Source organism: Sapajus apella, unplaced genomic scaffold (genome assembly GCF_009761245.1).
Source record: "Sapajus apella isolate SASKATOON/1434 unplaced genomic scaffold, GSC_monkey_1.0 scaffold43, whole genome shotgun sequence".
NCBI lineage: Eukaryota > Metazoa > Chordata > Mammalia > Primates > Cebidae > Sapajus > Sapajus apella.
Window position 1 is genome coordinate 6,378,658 of NW_022436983.1, and position 16,362 is coordinate 6,395,019.

The 16,362-nt window shown below is 55.8% G+C and overlaps 1 protein-coding gene across 2 annotated transcripts in view; it reads left to right on the forward strand.

Annotated features, from left to right (window-relative positions):
- The first annotated feature begins 1,172 nt into the window (after nt 1–1,172).
- The window catches only part of TNFRSF1B (TNF receptor superfamily member 1B), a 40,235-nt gene continuing 25,045 nt past the window's right edge, over nt 1,173–16,362 (forward strand). For both annotated transcript variants that reach the window (XM_032300437.1, XM_032300438.1), the window contains exon 1: nt 1,173–1,382. In XM_032300437.1, the coding sequence (XP_032156328.1) occupies nt 1,305–1,382 (78 nt within the window). In that variant the 5' untranslated portion in view covers nt 1,173–1,304. The remainder of the gene's footprint in view (nt 1,383–16,362) is intronic.

Below are 16,362 nucleotides of genomic sequence, written 5' to 3' on the forward strand. Positions count from 1 at the left end.
ATTATATATAAAATACATACAAATAATATTTAGATATATAATATATATATTTTATATTATATATATTTACTTAAGTATATATAAAGTACAGACTGCATTATGTATATTACATATCTTTAAATGTTTGGAATAGTCCCATGAGGTCAGTTCAGAGATTTCAGACCCAGATGGTCTGGATCTAGGGTCTAAACACGCCGGGTGCAGTGGCTCACACCTGCAATACCAGCACTTTGGGAGGCCAGAGGCAGGAAGACCACTTGAGGGTGGGAAGAGCGCTTGAGCTCAGGAGTTCAAAACCAGCCTGGGCAATATGGCGAAATCCCGTCTCTACAAAAAAATACAAAAAAAATCAGCCGGGCAGGGTGGCCAGAGCCTGTAGTCCCAGCTACTCAGAAGGCTGAGGAGGGAGGATCACTTGAGCCCAGGAGCCCGAGGCTGCAGTGAGCTATGGGTGACAGAGTGAGACCCTGTCTCTAAAAAAATTAAAAATAAGAATTAAGCCGGGCGCGGTGGCTCACGCCTGTAATCCCAGCATTTTGGGAGGCCGAGGCGTGTGGATTACAAGGTCAAGAGATCGAGACCATCCTGGTCAACATGGTGAAACCCCGTCTCTACTAAAAATACAAAAAATTAGCTGGGCATGGTGGCGTGGTGCCTGTAATCCCAGCTACTCAGGAGGCTGAGGCAGGAGAATTGCCTGAACTTAGGGGGCGGAAGTTGCGGTGAGCCGAGATCGCGCCATTGCACTCCAGCCTGGGTAACAAGAGTGAAACTCTGCCTAAAAAAAAAAAAAAAAAGAATTAAATATATTTAAAATAGAATTTAAGTGAGTGAATGACCTAAATTATCTTGGTCCCACTAGAGCAGGGTGTCAGCTTTGGGGGATGTTTTTCCAAATTAGTGCCTCATCCTCAAGGGACAAAGGAACCTGTGGGAGCTGGGAGGGCAGGTGGAGGCCGGGCAGGTGGAGATCACGGCCTGGGGTCTCCTGGCCCGCACTGGGAATAATGACTCGAAGAGGAGGGGATGATAGGAGGAGGCAGAGGGGTCACTTGAGTGCTGGGAGTGACAGTGGAGGTATGGGGCGTCCTGGTGTGGTCGGGTGGGAGGCTCATCAGCTGGGGGAGGAGGCGTGCCCAAGGCCGCTTGCCCCGCCCCGCCCCGCCCCCTCCCACCTGGCCTCTGGCCCGCTGGGGCTCAGGGTTTCGCTTTCAGTCGCCGGCTGGTGAGCGCAGCGGAGCCTGGAGAGAAGGCGCCGGGCTGCGAGGGCGCGAGGGCAGGGGACAGCCGGACCCCCCGCACCCATGGCGCCCGCCGCCGTCTGGGCAGCGCTGGCCGTCGGACTGCAGCTCTGGGCCGCGGGACACGCCTTGCCCACCAAGGTGGGTGACTCGCGCGGCCCCTGGGGGGACAAGCCGCCCCACTTGCCCACCCGGCTGGTGCGCAGCCCTCGGTTGCCCGGGCCGCGCTCTCCCGGGGCGCCGTCACGGGCTGGGAGGTTGGGGGTCCGAGTCACCGCTCCCCATCCGCATCAGACACGCACCGCGCGCCTCTGGAGACCCGCCAGGGACCCCGGACCCAGCACACGTGCGCTCGGGGAGCAACTCTGGCCCCTAAAGCCCTGTCCGCGTAGTGACTGGGGCGCATCCTGGTTCCTCCGCGAGCGCAGGCCGGGGCGTTTGGGGCTGAGCAGCGGGCCCTGGGCAGACCCCCGCTGGACCCGGGACCCCTCCTCCCTCACCCCGGCGACTGCTGCGACAGCTCTTCCTCCCACGCGGAGGAGAAGGGGCTGTGCCGGGGCGCTGCCCCACTGCCCACGCCGGGTACCCTCTTCAGAAGACTTCCTCCTCCTTTGGGCGACGGTTTTCCGATTTCTTAGAAATACCAGGGTCATGTGTCTGAAGAGCAGGCCCGGGTGTGTGCCAGGCCCACTGAGGGCGCAGATGGATGGCGAGCTGCCTGCCCGCCCCCTCCGGATGCGTCCGGGTGCTACTGCAGAGTCTGTTCTCTGTGGCCTCTGGGGACAGGGGAGGCGAGGGAGGTCCGTGCTGGTAATCGAGCAAGGCAAATGAGGTCTCCCGGGGCCCCAGGAAAATGGAAACGGCAGAAACTCTAGGGCTGCCATTCAATGTGAACATCACTGCCACGATAGCAGCGGGTCAGCAAGGGACTGTGCACTCTGCCTTTTTTTGACTGTCTCCTGGTTTGGTAACGTAGGGTAACCTTATTTTTTGACTGTCTCCATGGTTTGGTAAAATAAGATAACCCCATTTTTCAGAGAAGGACATGGGGCTCAGAGAACTTGTATTTTCATGGAAGGGCATGGAGGAAGCTCTTCCTCCAAAGGGGGCCTCTCCTGCCTTTGGCCCCTGTGCCGAGGCTGTGAGGGAGGTGGGTGTTCATCCTTCCTCAGAGCCACCCCTGATGGCTTCTGTAGTGACATAAGGTGGCTTGTTGATCTGAGGCCAAAGAGTCCAGTTCTTGTGGGTGGGGGATGGGGGCTGTCAGACTAGAATTGACTCATCCACAGTGGGTGTCAGGAGTGGGTCCTGGGGAACTGCCCCAGAGGAAGTCCTGGGTGGCCTTTGGGTCAGGAGAGTCCCCACTCTAGGCCAAGGGTGAATGGGGATGACCATGGTCCCCAGTTTGACTTTGGCCTCAGAGGGGGGTCTTCCTGCCACTGAGCTCAGGCCTGCTTGGGTGAGTTCTTGGGTCATGTGAGCCCCCTGATGGGAGAGGGGTGGCAGGCACAGGGCTCTGTGGCACACCAGGCTGCAGTCCTGGAGTAGGTGGAAGGGGTTTCCCCCCACCTTCCTTCCCCTCCTGACCAGCTCCTGCCATAGCTCAGATTCCTTCCTCCTCCCTGCTCCCCCTACCCCACCTGGACTATTGCTGCAGCCTTGTAGCTGGTCTCCTGGCCCTGCCCCCTCTCCCCACTGACCCTCAGCAGAGAGACCCTTTTCAAGCATGAGGCACCTCTCTGTTTGCCTGGGGAGCCTCCTGCGGCTCCCAGTGGTCGAGGCAGAAGCTCCCCTGGAGATCCCAGGCCAGAGTAAGGTACCTGAATTCTTCCTCCCACCTCTCTGCACATGTACTCCCCGGCCCCTGTGGAACCGATGATGGTCATTGTGTCTGTCATTGTGGAAAAAGCACTGTCCGTGCCACCCCCTCTCCAAGGTACACTCTTTACCTATATCCTTCAAGGCCTTCTGTAAATTCCATTCTCTCCGGGAAAGCTCTTCCTTTTTCTCAGCTGAATTTGATCTTTCAGCTGCCTGGGCCTTTTGCTCCCTTTGAGGACAGATTGCATTCTGCTTTTTATTCTAGCTGTGTTTCATTCCCCTCAATGGATAGAAGGTGCCTTGAGGGCCGGGCCTGTGGGTTCCTGCTCCTTCTCATTAGCAGCACTGCAATAGCTCCTGATTTCTGAATGCCCACTAAGCACCAGACGCTGTGCTTGGTACTTTGTCACAGAATTGTGCTGACACCTCCCTTGCAACAACTCCCAAGAGGTGGGTGGTGCTGTTCGTCTTTAGAGATGTGGAAACTGAGGCCCAGAGAGGTGATGGCATGTCCCAGGATCACAGAGCTGGGGGGCTGGGGAGCTGGGGTGGGATTTGAATGCAGGTCTCCTCTCACTGCCCCCCACCAGTGCCCGCATCTGCAGTCCTGCTCCCAGCCGGGCCCTCACACACAGTGGGTTCTCAGGATGGATGTCAACTGAGCTGCAGAGGGAGCCCCCAGGAGACCTGAGCCGGCTGTGGATGCAGCTGACTCACTTTTGCCCCATTTAAAAGTCATATTTGCCAGCTGGTGTGGAAAGCATCATTCATTCATTTAGTCGTTTATTCATTTGACAAATAAATGCCAGTAAAGCTGGCGGTAGGTGAGCACTTCGTGCCCTCTGATGGGGATGAGCAGGGCTTGGGCTGTCTGGGGAGGAGGATGAGGGGTCTCTGTCTGCTGGGCCTGGCCCAGCTACCCCCGGAAGTCTTGATGCTGAGGGGCAGCTGTTTGCCTCCTCATCACCCAGGGTCTGGGGCCAGTTTGGCTTAGAGGAGAGGTTGGGGGCTTCCAGCCTGGACATTGGAGAGGAGTTGGGTGATCTGGGGTTCCTGCTGTCCCTGGAGGCTCTTCCCTCCTTCCCCCATATCTCTGTTTCTTTGCCCTCTGCCTGAAATCCCAGTGGGGAGCCTATGTGTTGACCGAGGGTGTGGTCTGATGGTCAGGCACCTCTTCAGAGGGCAATGGGTGGATGGTCAGGCACCCTGAAGCGGGGCCATTCATTCATTCATTCCCCCAAAGTTAATGGACACACCTACTCCAAGCCCAGCCCAGTGCCTGGCTCTGGGGACCTCGAGATGACTCCAGCTCCAGCTCTCCGGGAGCTACACTGCCAATACGTCACAGACCTCACAGACCTGGGCTTTGCCCCAATTGCCCCTGTGACCTTGGCTGAGCCAGTAAGCCTATGTTCTCATCTGTTGATATGGCAAGTATTCCCTGCCTGGCCCTTGTCACAGGGCCATGGGTGTGAAAGGCTGAGAACCTGCCGGGCATTCTTGTGTCAGAGGTGGCTCTGTGATCCTGGCACCTGGCACAGTGGTTCCCTGTAGCTCTGTCCCTCTCCAGGACTGGGTGACGCTTTATGGCCCTTACCATGCAATGCTTCCTGGAGGAGTAGCCAGGACTGGTGTGCAGGGGAAGGGGAGGAGTTTTGCCGGAGCCATGGCGTGTATGTTACACGGACTCTATGCTAACTCAGTTCTTACTTTTTTTTGAGACAGAGTCCTGCTCTGTTGCTCAGGCTGGAGTGCAGTGGCAAGATCTCGGCCGACTGCAGCCTGCGTCTGCCTCTTAGATTCAAACGATTCTCCTGCCTTAGCCTCTAGAGAAGCTGGGACTATGAGGTGTGCACCACCATGCCTGACTAATTTGTAGAGATGGGGTTTCACCATGTTGCCCAGGCTGGTCTTGAACTCCTGACCTCAAGTGATCCTTTGTTCTAATTTTAGTGTATGTGTTGCTGAAGCGAGCACCAAGTGATCCTTGAGTGATCCTCAAGTGATCCACTTCAGCCTCCCAGTGTGCTGGAATTACAACCATGAGCCACTGCACCTGGCCCGTTCTCACTTTCAAGCCGTGCTTTTCTGTTCTCAGATGTGCTGCACACACACCTGCCCCGGGGCCTTTGCGCTTGCTTTCCCCTCGCCTCCAATGCTCCTCCCACTGGTGTCCCTTGGTCTCCTTACCTCACTTCCTTCTGCTGAAATGGACCATCCTGCCTGTAGCCCCTCCCTGCCAGGCACTCTCACTCCCCGACCTGCTTTCTTGTGTAACACTCTTGACCTATTCTATTTCTTTCACTTTTATTGTGTCTTCCAACAAGAATATAAGTACCCTGAGGACAGGGATCCATTCACCACAGTAGACCCTTGCCTAGAATAGGATTTTTCAATCTCAGCGCCCTTGACATTTAATTCTTTGTTGTGGGACTGTCCCATGAGCTGTAGGACGTTTAGCAGCATCCCTGGCCTCTCCTTACTGAATGGCAGTAGTGCCACCCTCCCTGGTGACAAAAATCTCCAGATATTGCTAAGTACCCTTTGGGGTGGGGGGATTGCCTCTGGCTAAGAACCACTAGCTAGGACAGTGCCTGGCCCGTAGTAAGTATTCAGAAAATACTACTTGACCCTCACCTTGATAATGCCCTGTTTTACAGATGAGGAGACAGGAGGGTCTGGAAAGTGAGTGGTGGCAGGGGTTCTGTCTGCCTCCATCTCTTAGGATATTTTTTCTGGGCTCCCCTTCCCATTGAATGGGGTCTGCTGAGGTTAGGGGTCCTCTCCCCAAATTGTTCAACCCCCAACATCCCAAGTGTGTAGTTAGGGATGGGGCCACCTACTGGTGGTGACTCAGGGCCCCAGAATGCATGTGATGTGCCCAGACGCAGGTAAGGAGGGAAGCTGGGCTTTGGGGTGCCATGGGGTGAACAGGAATGAAGGAGAGATGCTGTCACTGCCAGTTCTGGACCCTCATCTGGGCACAGGAAAGCAGTGCTGGTGACTCTGGGGACAAGCCCAGGCCTCCGAATCAGATAAGCCTCAAGTCGTTGCTCTGACATTCACTGGCTCTGCGACCTTGGCCAGTCTTTCTGCCCCTGGGAGCCTCTGTGTTCTTATCTGTAAAATGGGAGTCATCCTAGCCTCACATACTGGCTGCCAGGATTCAAAGTGCTTTCTAGGCTCACTGGCAGCGATTTGAGCCATTGGTGGCTTTGCAGGTCTGACCCGGCTCTCTGGGCCATGGGGCTGTGCTCAGGCTTAGGCAGAGACCCCTGTGGAGTCAGACTCTCTGCTCTGAGCCCAAGGGCCCAGAAGCTTGGCTGGCAGCCCTGCAGTTGCCCAGAGTTCCTGTCTAAGCGGCTTTGCTGCCCATCATCTGAGAGAGCAGCTTCTCTCCTCCCTGCCTTTTCCTGTCTACGTTTCTGCCCCGATGCCCCCTGGCTGGGCCTCTCCTACCCACCGCTCGACAGCCTGGTCTTAGGTCACCGTATTGTGGCAAAGGCTGGGGGGTCAGGAAATCTCCTCCCCTCCCTTCACCACCTTTTTTTAGACAGTAACAGGTGCTGTGTGTTTTGGGGGTGAGTGGAGGGTACATTTGGTGAAGCACAGAGAGGGTATGCAAGGCTTCACCTTGCAAAATGGGCACGGGAAGGTCTCTAAAACCTCCTCCATCTCCAGCCTGTGCTGCTGAAGCTGCTGTTAACTTGTGACCCTTAGAAAGGAATGTCCTGTGGAGGCCCCTCTGACGTCATGCTGTCCCTTTCCCTGCCTCCAAGTGACCAAACCAGCAGGGCTCCAAGCAAGGAGCGCTGGCCCAGGTGTTGGGAGATCAGAGTTCCCATCTGAGCACTGTCGCTGGCTCACTGTGCCACCTCGCTTGGGTTACTTACCCCCTCTAGGCCTAAGCATCCTATCTATGAAACCCAGCAGCACCGGTTCCAATGCTTTTCTAGAACATTGGGGAAGTGTCAGTTTTGAGTGTGCTTGACCAAGGCCACAGATTGAGTGGGGAATCTAGAAGTCCCCAGGAAGGAGAGCCCAGGACTCCCCACTGTCAGTATCTTGGTTCCCTAGCTTCTCTTCTTGCTGACCTCAATCTTGCATACTTTGCCTGGAATGACTTTCTGACTCAGGCCCCAGGGCATCAAGAATTCACGGCTGCCTTTCAGCCTTCATGAAGGACATGGTGGAGCTCCTTAGGCAGAACTGGGGTTTGTGGATGTCCTGCTTCTCTGCTCCTTGGTACCTAGGTGGTGGCACCTTTTCAAGTTCAGGAGATCTATCCTTTCCCCTTCCCGACACTGTGGGAAAGTCCTCACTGTGGTCAGGCGCTGCAGGGCCTGCTGTCTGGGAACCCACAGACAGGTTCGAGGAAGCCTTGAGCAGGGAGGGCATTTTCCTCAAAGAAGCCCTTTGTCGCCATAACAGGTTCAGGCTGCTGTGCCCTGGTTCTGAGTCCTGCCCCTCCCCGGCCTAGGGCTTTGGGCCTTGATTCCTTCTGCCAAGCAGCTGACTGCAGGACTGTGGCTCTGACGCTCAGGGCCCACCTCTCCGGGACTTATTTCCACTGTGGCGCGCAGTTAGTGATGTCACAGGTGGCAATGATGTCACTGTGGTTTGAGGTACTTGGCTGTGAGCCCTGGAGGTGGAAGTGTCTGTTTTCTGATGCGGGTTTGGAAGAGAATTTACTTCTGCCCCAAGCATGAGCCCCAAGTGTGCAGGGGGAGAGCAGGGGGAGAGTTGGCGGTGCATCACCCGGCTCCAGCCCTGCCCTTGTATCTATCAGCCTTTCTTTCCTGTGGGCTGTGACAAGCCACCCTGCGTCTCTGAGACTCCATTTCTTCTTCCTCTTCCTCCTCCTCCTCCTTCTCTTCCTCTTCTTCTCTCTTCCTCCTCCTTCTCCTTCTCCTCCTTCTCCTCCTCCTTCTGCTCCTCCTCTTCTTTTTCTTTTTTCCTCCTCCTCCTTCTGCTCCTCCTCCTTCTTTTTATCCTCCTCTTTTTCTTCCTCCTTCTCCTCCTTCTTCCTCCTCCCCCTCCCTCCCCCTCCCTCCTCCTCCTTCTCCTCCTCCCTCCTCCCCCTCCCTCCTCCCTCTCCCTCCTCCCTCCTCCTCTTCCTCCCTCCTCCTCCTTTTTCCTTTTCTTCTCCTGCTCCTCCTCCTTCTTTCTTCTTCTTTTTGATGGAGTCTGGCTCTGTTGTCCAGGCTAGAGTTAGTGGCACAATCCCAGCTCACTGCAACCTCTGCCTCCCAGGTTCAAGCTATTCTCCAGCCTTAGCCTCCTGAGTAACCGGGATTACATGCATGCGCCACCACACCCGGCTACATTTTGTGTTTTTAGTAGAAATGGGGTTTCACCATGTTGGGCAGGCTGGTCTTGTACTCCTGACCTCAAGTGATCTGACCACCTTGACCTCAAAAAGTTCTGGAATTACAGGCGTGAGCCACTGTGCTCGGCCTCCATTTCTTCTTTGCAGAAGAAGGAATGTCTTCTTGTTGGCCATTGTCACCCTGGAGGTTCATGATTGCTAGATTATTGATTCTATTGCGGATTCAGGAGACCTGTTAGCTGGCTAGTTCACAGCAAATGTTGGGTGTTGGGTGGGGAGGCTGCAGAGCCGCTTCTCAGCCCCCATCTTTCTGTAACGGACACTACTGGGCATGTTCTGCTGGGAAAACAGACTGTGTCACCTGATTCGAGGGCCGCAGGGTGAATCTCTTTCAGGCGCACTGGCTCCTTGAGAGGCCTTGCAGATCTCTGCTCTGTGAGTCCCTTCAGAGCTGGGGCTTGGGTGTGACCCAGCCACTCTGACCGGAGGTAGGGCAGAAGTCCCCAGGGGATTTGTTTGCTCTCCTTTGCTGTCCGGACAGCAGCCCACCGTCCGCTTCAGTGTGAGCCTGGCTGTGCACTAGTGAGGCTGATATGGCCACAGGTTCCGAGCATCAGTGCGGGGGCGGGGAGAGCAGAGCGGGAGGGGATTTGGAGGCAGGCAGGCTGTGGAGAGGGAGGAGGGAGGAGGGAGGAGGGAGGACGTCTTCCGAGCTGTCAGTGGGAGGACTTTGAGAATGTCTTTTAGGAACAAGGCCAGAGGCTGTGGGAGTGGACAGGGCCTGGTGCTGGGAGTCAGGGGTCCAAGGCCTCGTCCTGCCTGGGTCTCTGCTTCCGGGAGATTTTGGCCAGTACCCTTCTCCTCTATGAACCTTGGAAGCCTCAGCTGTCACTTGAGATGAGCAAGGACCTTCCTGGCCCCAGCAGGAGTAAGTGGCTTTAGGCAGGGGGTAGAGTGCAGATTGCACGACCGTGTCACCCGGCTCGGAAGGTGCAGGTGTGGCCCAGCTGTGGGCTTGATTGTGATCCTCTGGGGAAGGGCTCTGGCCCTTTGCCTTAGTTAGCGGGACTCCCACCAGTGCCCTGGATGCCCCTGCTGGTCCTGCCTCCCACTGACCCAGCCCCAGTTTCTGGCTGCAACTCACAGAGGCCCCAGGCTCCTGTGGTCCCACCTGCAGCTCCTGCTCTCATGTCCTGACCCTCGCAAGCCCCTAATCCTGTTCCTTCCTGTCCTGCCCTCTGGCTCCCTCAAGCCCCTGTCCTGTATCCCATTCTCCCTAGACATCACCCCACCCACCCCACAGCTCAGCTTCCTTCCTGACCTGGCTTGGTCCTTTGGTCACTGCGCTAGTCATTTCTTGTCACCTTCCTGATTCTGCCCTCCTCCAGGCCCACACAGGGAACCTTCTAACTGCCGAGCCCTGAAGGGTAGGTGGGTTTAGGATAAGCAGCTCCAGCTGGGAGAATGGTGTGGGGAGGGAGGTGTGGCCGAGCACGGTGGCTCACACCTGTAATCCCAGTACTTTGGGAGGCCAAGTTGGGCAGATTACTTGAGGTTAGGAGTTTGAGACCAGCCTGGCCAACATGGTGGAACCCCGTCTCTACTAAAGAAAAAAAAATAGCCAGGCATGGTGGCATGCACCTGTAGTCCCAGTTACTTGGGAGGCTGAGGCACAAGAATTGCTTGAACCCAGGAGGCGGAGGTTGCAGTGAGGCGAGATTGTACCACTGCACTCCAGTCTGGGTGACAGAACGAGACCCTGTCTCAAAAAAACAAAAAAGAAAGAAAGAGAGGACAATGTTAGACTGTCCTGTCCTAGCTGGAGCCAAAGGTTAGTTGGGGCCAGTGAGAGCAGCACATGAGGCTGTAAGTTTAGGGCTAGTTTATGGAGGCAGTAATGACAATTACATTGAGAAAACTGTAGCAGCTATAATTTGGGAGGAATTTCCTAAACACTTTACATGTGTTATTGAATCTTCCCATTGGCCCCAGGAGGTATATGCCTTTATTAATCCATTCTGCAGATGAAAAGACTGAGGTCTATGAACTCCTTTATTTAAAAACAACTGTCTTCAAGGCTGCCTGCTAAGGGGGAAAGGAGTATGGATTCAAGCCAGCATCTTTATTCCAGAGTCCGTGCTCTGAGCCCCCACACACCCCTCCTATCAGGAGTTGAGGCAGTGGGGAGCCATTATAGTTTTTGAGCAAGAGAATGACAGGGCAGAGATCACCGTGGCCTTGGTGTGAAGCACAGATGAGATGCAGAGACTGGAGGCAGGGAGGCCCATCAGGAGGCTGTCGCCGTGGTTCAGGTGACAGCTCTGGGTTGGTGAAGAAGCAGAGTACAGGAAGGAAGGAGCAAGAGGCTGGAGGGAGAAGGAGGCAGCCTTCGGACTGGACCACGGATGTAGGGTGAGGACACAGGAGGAGAGAAGGATGCTTTCTCCACAACTTTTTGCAACATGAGGCCCCTCTGGCTCTAGCTCTACCCAGCCTGAGCCCCGTGGACCGCTTCTGTTTTGTTTTTTTGTTTTTTCTTTTGAGATGGAGTCTCGCTCTGTTGCCCAGGCTGAAGTGCAGTGGCGTGATCTCGGCTCCCTGCAACCTCTGCCTCCCGGGTTCAAGTGATTCTCCCACCTCAGCCTCCCAAGTGGCTGAGATGACAGGCGTGTGCCACCACACTTGGCTAAGTTTTTGTATGTTTTAAGTAGAGATGGTGTTTCGCCACATTGGCCAGGCTGATCTTGAACTCCTGACCTCAGGTGATCCACCCACATCAGCCTCCCAAAATGCTGGGATTACAGGCGTGAGCCACTGCATCCGGCCCCAGTGGACTGATTCTGGTCAGTGTCAGCCCTAGGAGTCCCTGGAGCTTTGGCGGTCAGTCACAGGGTCAGCCCGGTCCTGGTCACTGCTGGCTGGTTACCCCAGCTGGGTTGGGCAGCAGACTGGGCAGGGTTGGTTGCTCATTTCAGGTGTGAAATGGGTTACACCTGAGAGGTAGATGGAGGCAAACACCACCCTCCGATGAGGTGGTGGAGATCCGAACACTGGTGCTCCGTCTGCCATTCTGAGAACGCCACCTCCTCTCTTTGTAAGTCAATTTCCTGCTCAGTTCTTATGCTAGCTGCAGCTCATTTCAACTAACTGGAAATGAAAACTGCTTGTGTTGAGCAATTTGGCATCTGTGAGATGGCAGCTGTGGGCCGTGTGCTGGCTGTGTGTAGGGTGATGAGTAGCCGAAACATGGGTGACACTGAACTCTTACCACTGCCAGTCACGGGCACGGCACCAAGCACGCCACGCGTGCTGACTTCATGAATCATAAAGCCCTGTTAAGGGGGCACTGTTTCTGTCCCCATCTTATAGATGACAAAGCGGAGGCGGGGGAATGGCTGAACTGGGATCAAGGCACACGTGTCTGGCTCAGCACTCGTACGAGGGTGTCAACGTTGGGGGAGGCACGAAGGAACCAATAATTAACCAAAAACTGGTTGGGTCTGGGCAGAATAGAGATGTACCGAGGTTGTCACGGGAGCCCCCAGGAGGGAACTCTGATCCCCCTGAAACGGTGGCAGAGGGAACTCTTGAAAGAAGCTGAGAAGTCAGCCCTGCCAGGTGGGGATGTCGGTCAGGACGTTTAGGCAGAGGCAGCAGCAGGAGCATAGGCGTAGAGAAGGGGGCGGAGGAGCCACGTGCCGCTCTGTGTTGTGGCTTCCACAGGCCAGGTGATGAATACAGATGGGAGATGCTGGCGGGGACTAAGGAGGTTGTGCAGGTGGTGGCAGCTGCTGGAAGCTTTTAAGGAGGGCCAGGCTGGATGGTAGGAAGTGGCTTAGGTCCATCTGAAAGGGACAGACAGCTGGGGACCAAGACTAAGGGGCCTGCAGCCGACAGGTGGTGCGGAGGGTGGTGAGGAGGGCAGTGAGGAGGAGGAGTTGTGGGAGATGGAGCAGGCGACATCAGTAGGCCTCTGGGAGGGTTGCAGTGGGAGAGGTTGGGGCATCTCTCTCACTAGATTCAGGGTTCCTTGCAGGCAGGAACCATGCCTGGGCGTCTTTGTACCCTGGCATTTAGCACAAAGCCCGGCTTCAAGAACCGGATACCAGACCGGTCTTCCTGTCTGCCCCCAGCTCACTTCTAAAGCAACATCACAGGCAGAGAGCTGGGAGTGGGATGTGTCACCCCTGGGCTGCCCGCCTGTGATGTGGTCGGTCCTTCTGAACGCAGATGCCGTTCCTCTCCGTGACGGCAGACAGGCCTCTGCTGCCTGGCTCTTGCGTTGCTGTGACGATCTGGCCTGATGTAGCTGCACCCTGCAGTCCACAGGGCTCCTGTGAACCCTCAAGGTTGAGACCCAAACGCCTCTGCTGCCTCCCACCATGTTCTAGGGGCCCCGTGACCCGCCATGCAAATGCTGTGGTTTCCGTATTGCTTGAAGACGGTTTCCGCTGTGTGGGGGTCCCTGGGTCCTTGGGCAGACACCTCTGCCCCTCCCCACAGCTTTGGCACCTGCCCTAAGACCCTGGAGACCCTTTCGCCTGGGAGAGTCACTAAGCCACCTGCCCCTGTTCACAGCATGTTCTTAGAAGAGTCACTCCCCTCTCTGGGCTGCTTGTCTGTAAAATGAGGGAAGAGAGGGCACAGCGCACAGGGAGCATGGAACCTGACTGTCGGGTCAGCCTGTCTTCCTGGAGCTTGGCCCTTGGCAGGTCTCATTTTCTTTCTTTTTTTTTTTTTTTTTTTTTTGAGGTGGAATCTAGTTCTGTTGCCCGGGCTGGAGTGCAGTGGTGTGATCTCAGCTCACTGCAACCTCCACCTCGTGGGTTCAAACAATTCTCCTGCCTCAGCCTCCTGAGTAGCTGGGATTACAGGTGCACACCACCATGCCCGGCTAATTTTTTGTGTTTTTAGTTGAGATGAGGTTTCACCATGTTGGCCAAGCTGGTCCCGAACTCCTGACCTTATGATCTGCCCTCCTTGTCTTCCCAAAGTGCTGGGATTACAGGCATGAGCCACCACGCCTGGCCTCACAGCCATGTTGTCCTCTGGCCAGGCTGCTCACAGACCCTGGCCCCTGGGTTTTGGCGCCCCCACCCCCACCCAGACTCTTTGCTTTGGGGTCACATCACCCTTCCAGTGTTCCTCTGAGCAAAGTCCCTTTGAGCCAGCCCCAGGTCCCTGTCAAGGAGGGTCCCCTCTGGCCTGCTGCACTCTCTGCCTTCCTCTGCCCCACCAAGGCCTCCTTCCTGCCCTCACAGCAGGGGCCTGTCTTGGTCTCTGGATGAAGTAAGTCTTCCTGAGGAACAGGCCAGGAAGGGGGTGAACTCCCAGCCCCAAGAGTCCCAGGTCAGCTTCCCCACACTTGTCCTTGAGGCAGAACGGAGGCTCCCTCTTGGTAAGGCCATGTAGCACACACTAAAGCCAGACAGTTCGCTGCCCTGGGGTGTGTTCTTGCCTTGCCAGTTCTTGGCTAAGAGCAAAGCCAGGAGAGCCCAGTTCTCAGGTTCCGTAACGTGGGTCTCTGACCAGGACCAGTGCATGCCCCTTGCAGCGCCCCCATGGAGCCCCTAGGAATCTGGGGGAAGATGACGAACCCAAGTGAAGACCTCCCCACCTTTGCTCCTCACAAGAACCCTTGGAGTATGACTCCCATTTTACAGGTGACAATGCTGAGGCACAGAGAAAGTCCATGACACCCCCAAATCCCCCGGACCCGCTACCCTGACCTCCTGGCGGTGCACTGAGCATGACAGGCACCTCTCCATATGCACATAGACCCTCTACCCTAAGTAAGCGCTTCTGCAAGGCTGAGTGTCCAGCACACCCAGGAAAGGGGACAGTTCTGACCCTTTCCTCCCAGAGGTCACGTGCTTGGGCTGCCCGCCTTGGGGGAAAGGGGATGAGGAGCAGAAGCTGAGCATGGAAACCCCCCATCCACCCTCCACTCTCCCCAGAGACCCAGGGCCAGCCCAGCTCTGTCCTGCATCCCAGCCCCCACATCCCAGCTCGTGCTGTTTCTCCACCTCTCATGTGGGTGGGCCACACACCACACAGCACCCCTGAGGTGTCATGAGGGACTGAGCCTTCGACACCCATCCTTAAGGACCCAGACCCGGTTCTTTTGCTTACATCATCAACCAGGCCCACACTGTCATTTTACAGGCAGAGAAACTGAGGCACAGAGAAGCTGGTTACTGCCCACAGCAGAGGGGACGCCTGAGTGTAGACACGGAGGACCTTTGGGGTAGGGGCGGGCCTGGGGGTTGAAACCCAGTCTTCCTGGCCAGGGAGGAAACGCAGGGCTTGAGGTGAGGAGGCCTCTTTGAGGTTCAGTTTCTTCATCTGTAACTTGGGAATAACAATAGAACTGACCTCGAGGGGGCCATGGGAGGATTCAGAGGGGCTGTGATGTTGGGCAGCTCTTCACGATGCCTGGTGTGAAGCAGGCTCCTAGGAGATGCTGCTGCTTTTTATTTTAAGACAGAGTCTTGCACTGTCGCCCGGGCTGGAGTGCAATGGTGCGACCTCGGCTCACTGCGACCTCCGCCTCCCAGGTTCAAGCGATTCTCCTTGCCTCAGCCTCCCAAAGTGCCGGGATCACAGGCGTGAGCCACCATACCCATCCCCCTGCTGCTGCTTCATCCTTACCCTCACTGACCTACTCCAGCCCCGGTGCCCTGACCTCCTGGCCGTACGTACACTGAGTGTGCCAAGCCCATCTCCCTGTCACCCTGGCCCCGTCTCACGTCACCCTTTTCCTTAGCTCTTATCACCACCTTGAATTCTCTACTGAATGTGCATGTGTCTTCACAGCTAAGACGGTAGCTTCCCCTGGGCAGGGATTTGATTTGTTCAATGCTGCTGTTTACCGAGCACCTGCACCACTAGGTGCTCAGCATGTTGGTTGAATGAATGAATGAATGAACGAATCACTGCTTTCACCTTTGCCCCTGACTTTCTCCATGGACCCTGGACAAGTGACTCGATCTCCCTGAGCTGTGAAATGGGCCCATGCACACCTGCTTTTTAGGGTGGAAGTGGGATTTTATACAGTGCCTGGAATCTGGCCTGGCCCATAGTAGGTGCTTAACAATTATCCCGTTGTTTTCCTTCCTCCCTGGAGGACCAAAGCCAAGACCTGGAGGAGCAATAGAGTGGGCTTCTCCATCTGGGATGGAGGCTGCATGGTGGGAGGGGCTGCTGAGGTTGGGCCTGTTTGACTCCTCCGCCCTTGGAGTCCTGGGTCTGTGTAGAGGGGGAAGGGAAGCTCTCTGGGCCCCAAGAGAAGGGAGGCAGGCCCGGGGATGGCAGGGATTGTAGGATTGCAGCTCTTCTGGGATGGCCTTGGGCACGCTGCTTTGCCTCTCTGAGCACCTGTGAATGTCAATGAGAAGACCAGACAGCGGGTCTAACGAGCACAGTTGCCCCTGGGAGATGGCAGGCGCTCCGTGCCCATGAGCCACCCCTAACTGCAGGCGCTACCTGTCTTAGAGGAGGGAGCCCAACCGGGAGGAGGGGAAATGGGAGCTGGGACTCAGATGCGAGGCGGCTTAGAGCCTGTGGGTGGGCCCTGATGGGCTTCTTATCCATACTCCTCTATCCCCTTGCCGCCATCCTGGCCGTGGAACGGCCCAAAGTCTCTGGGAGACCAGGGGAGGTGGCCTGGCCTCTTTCCAGCTCCGTCATTTCATCTGTGAAATTGGCACAATCAGGCCTGCTGTCTATCTCTCTATATTTTCTATTGTCTGTCTATCTATCTATCTGTCTGTCTGTCTATCATCTCTCATCTCTATCATCTGCTTTCTATCATCTCTCTGTTTGTCTGTCTGGCTATCTGTTTATCCTGTCTGTCTGTCTGTCTGCCTATTTATCCAATCTATCCTCACCAATCCCCGCACCACTGGCTCTCAGATTCCCTGCCTGTTAAATAATGGTCAGTTAACCCTCATCAGTGGTTTTCAGTTTTTC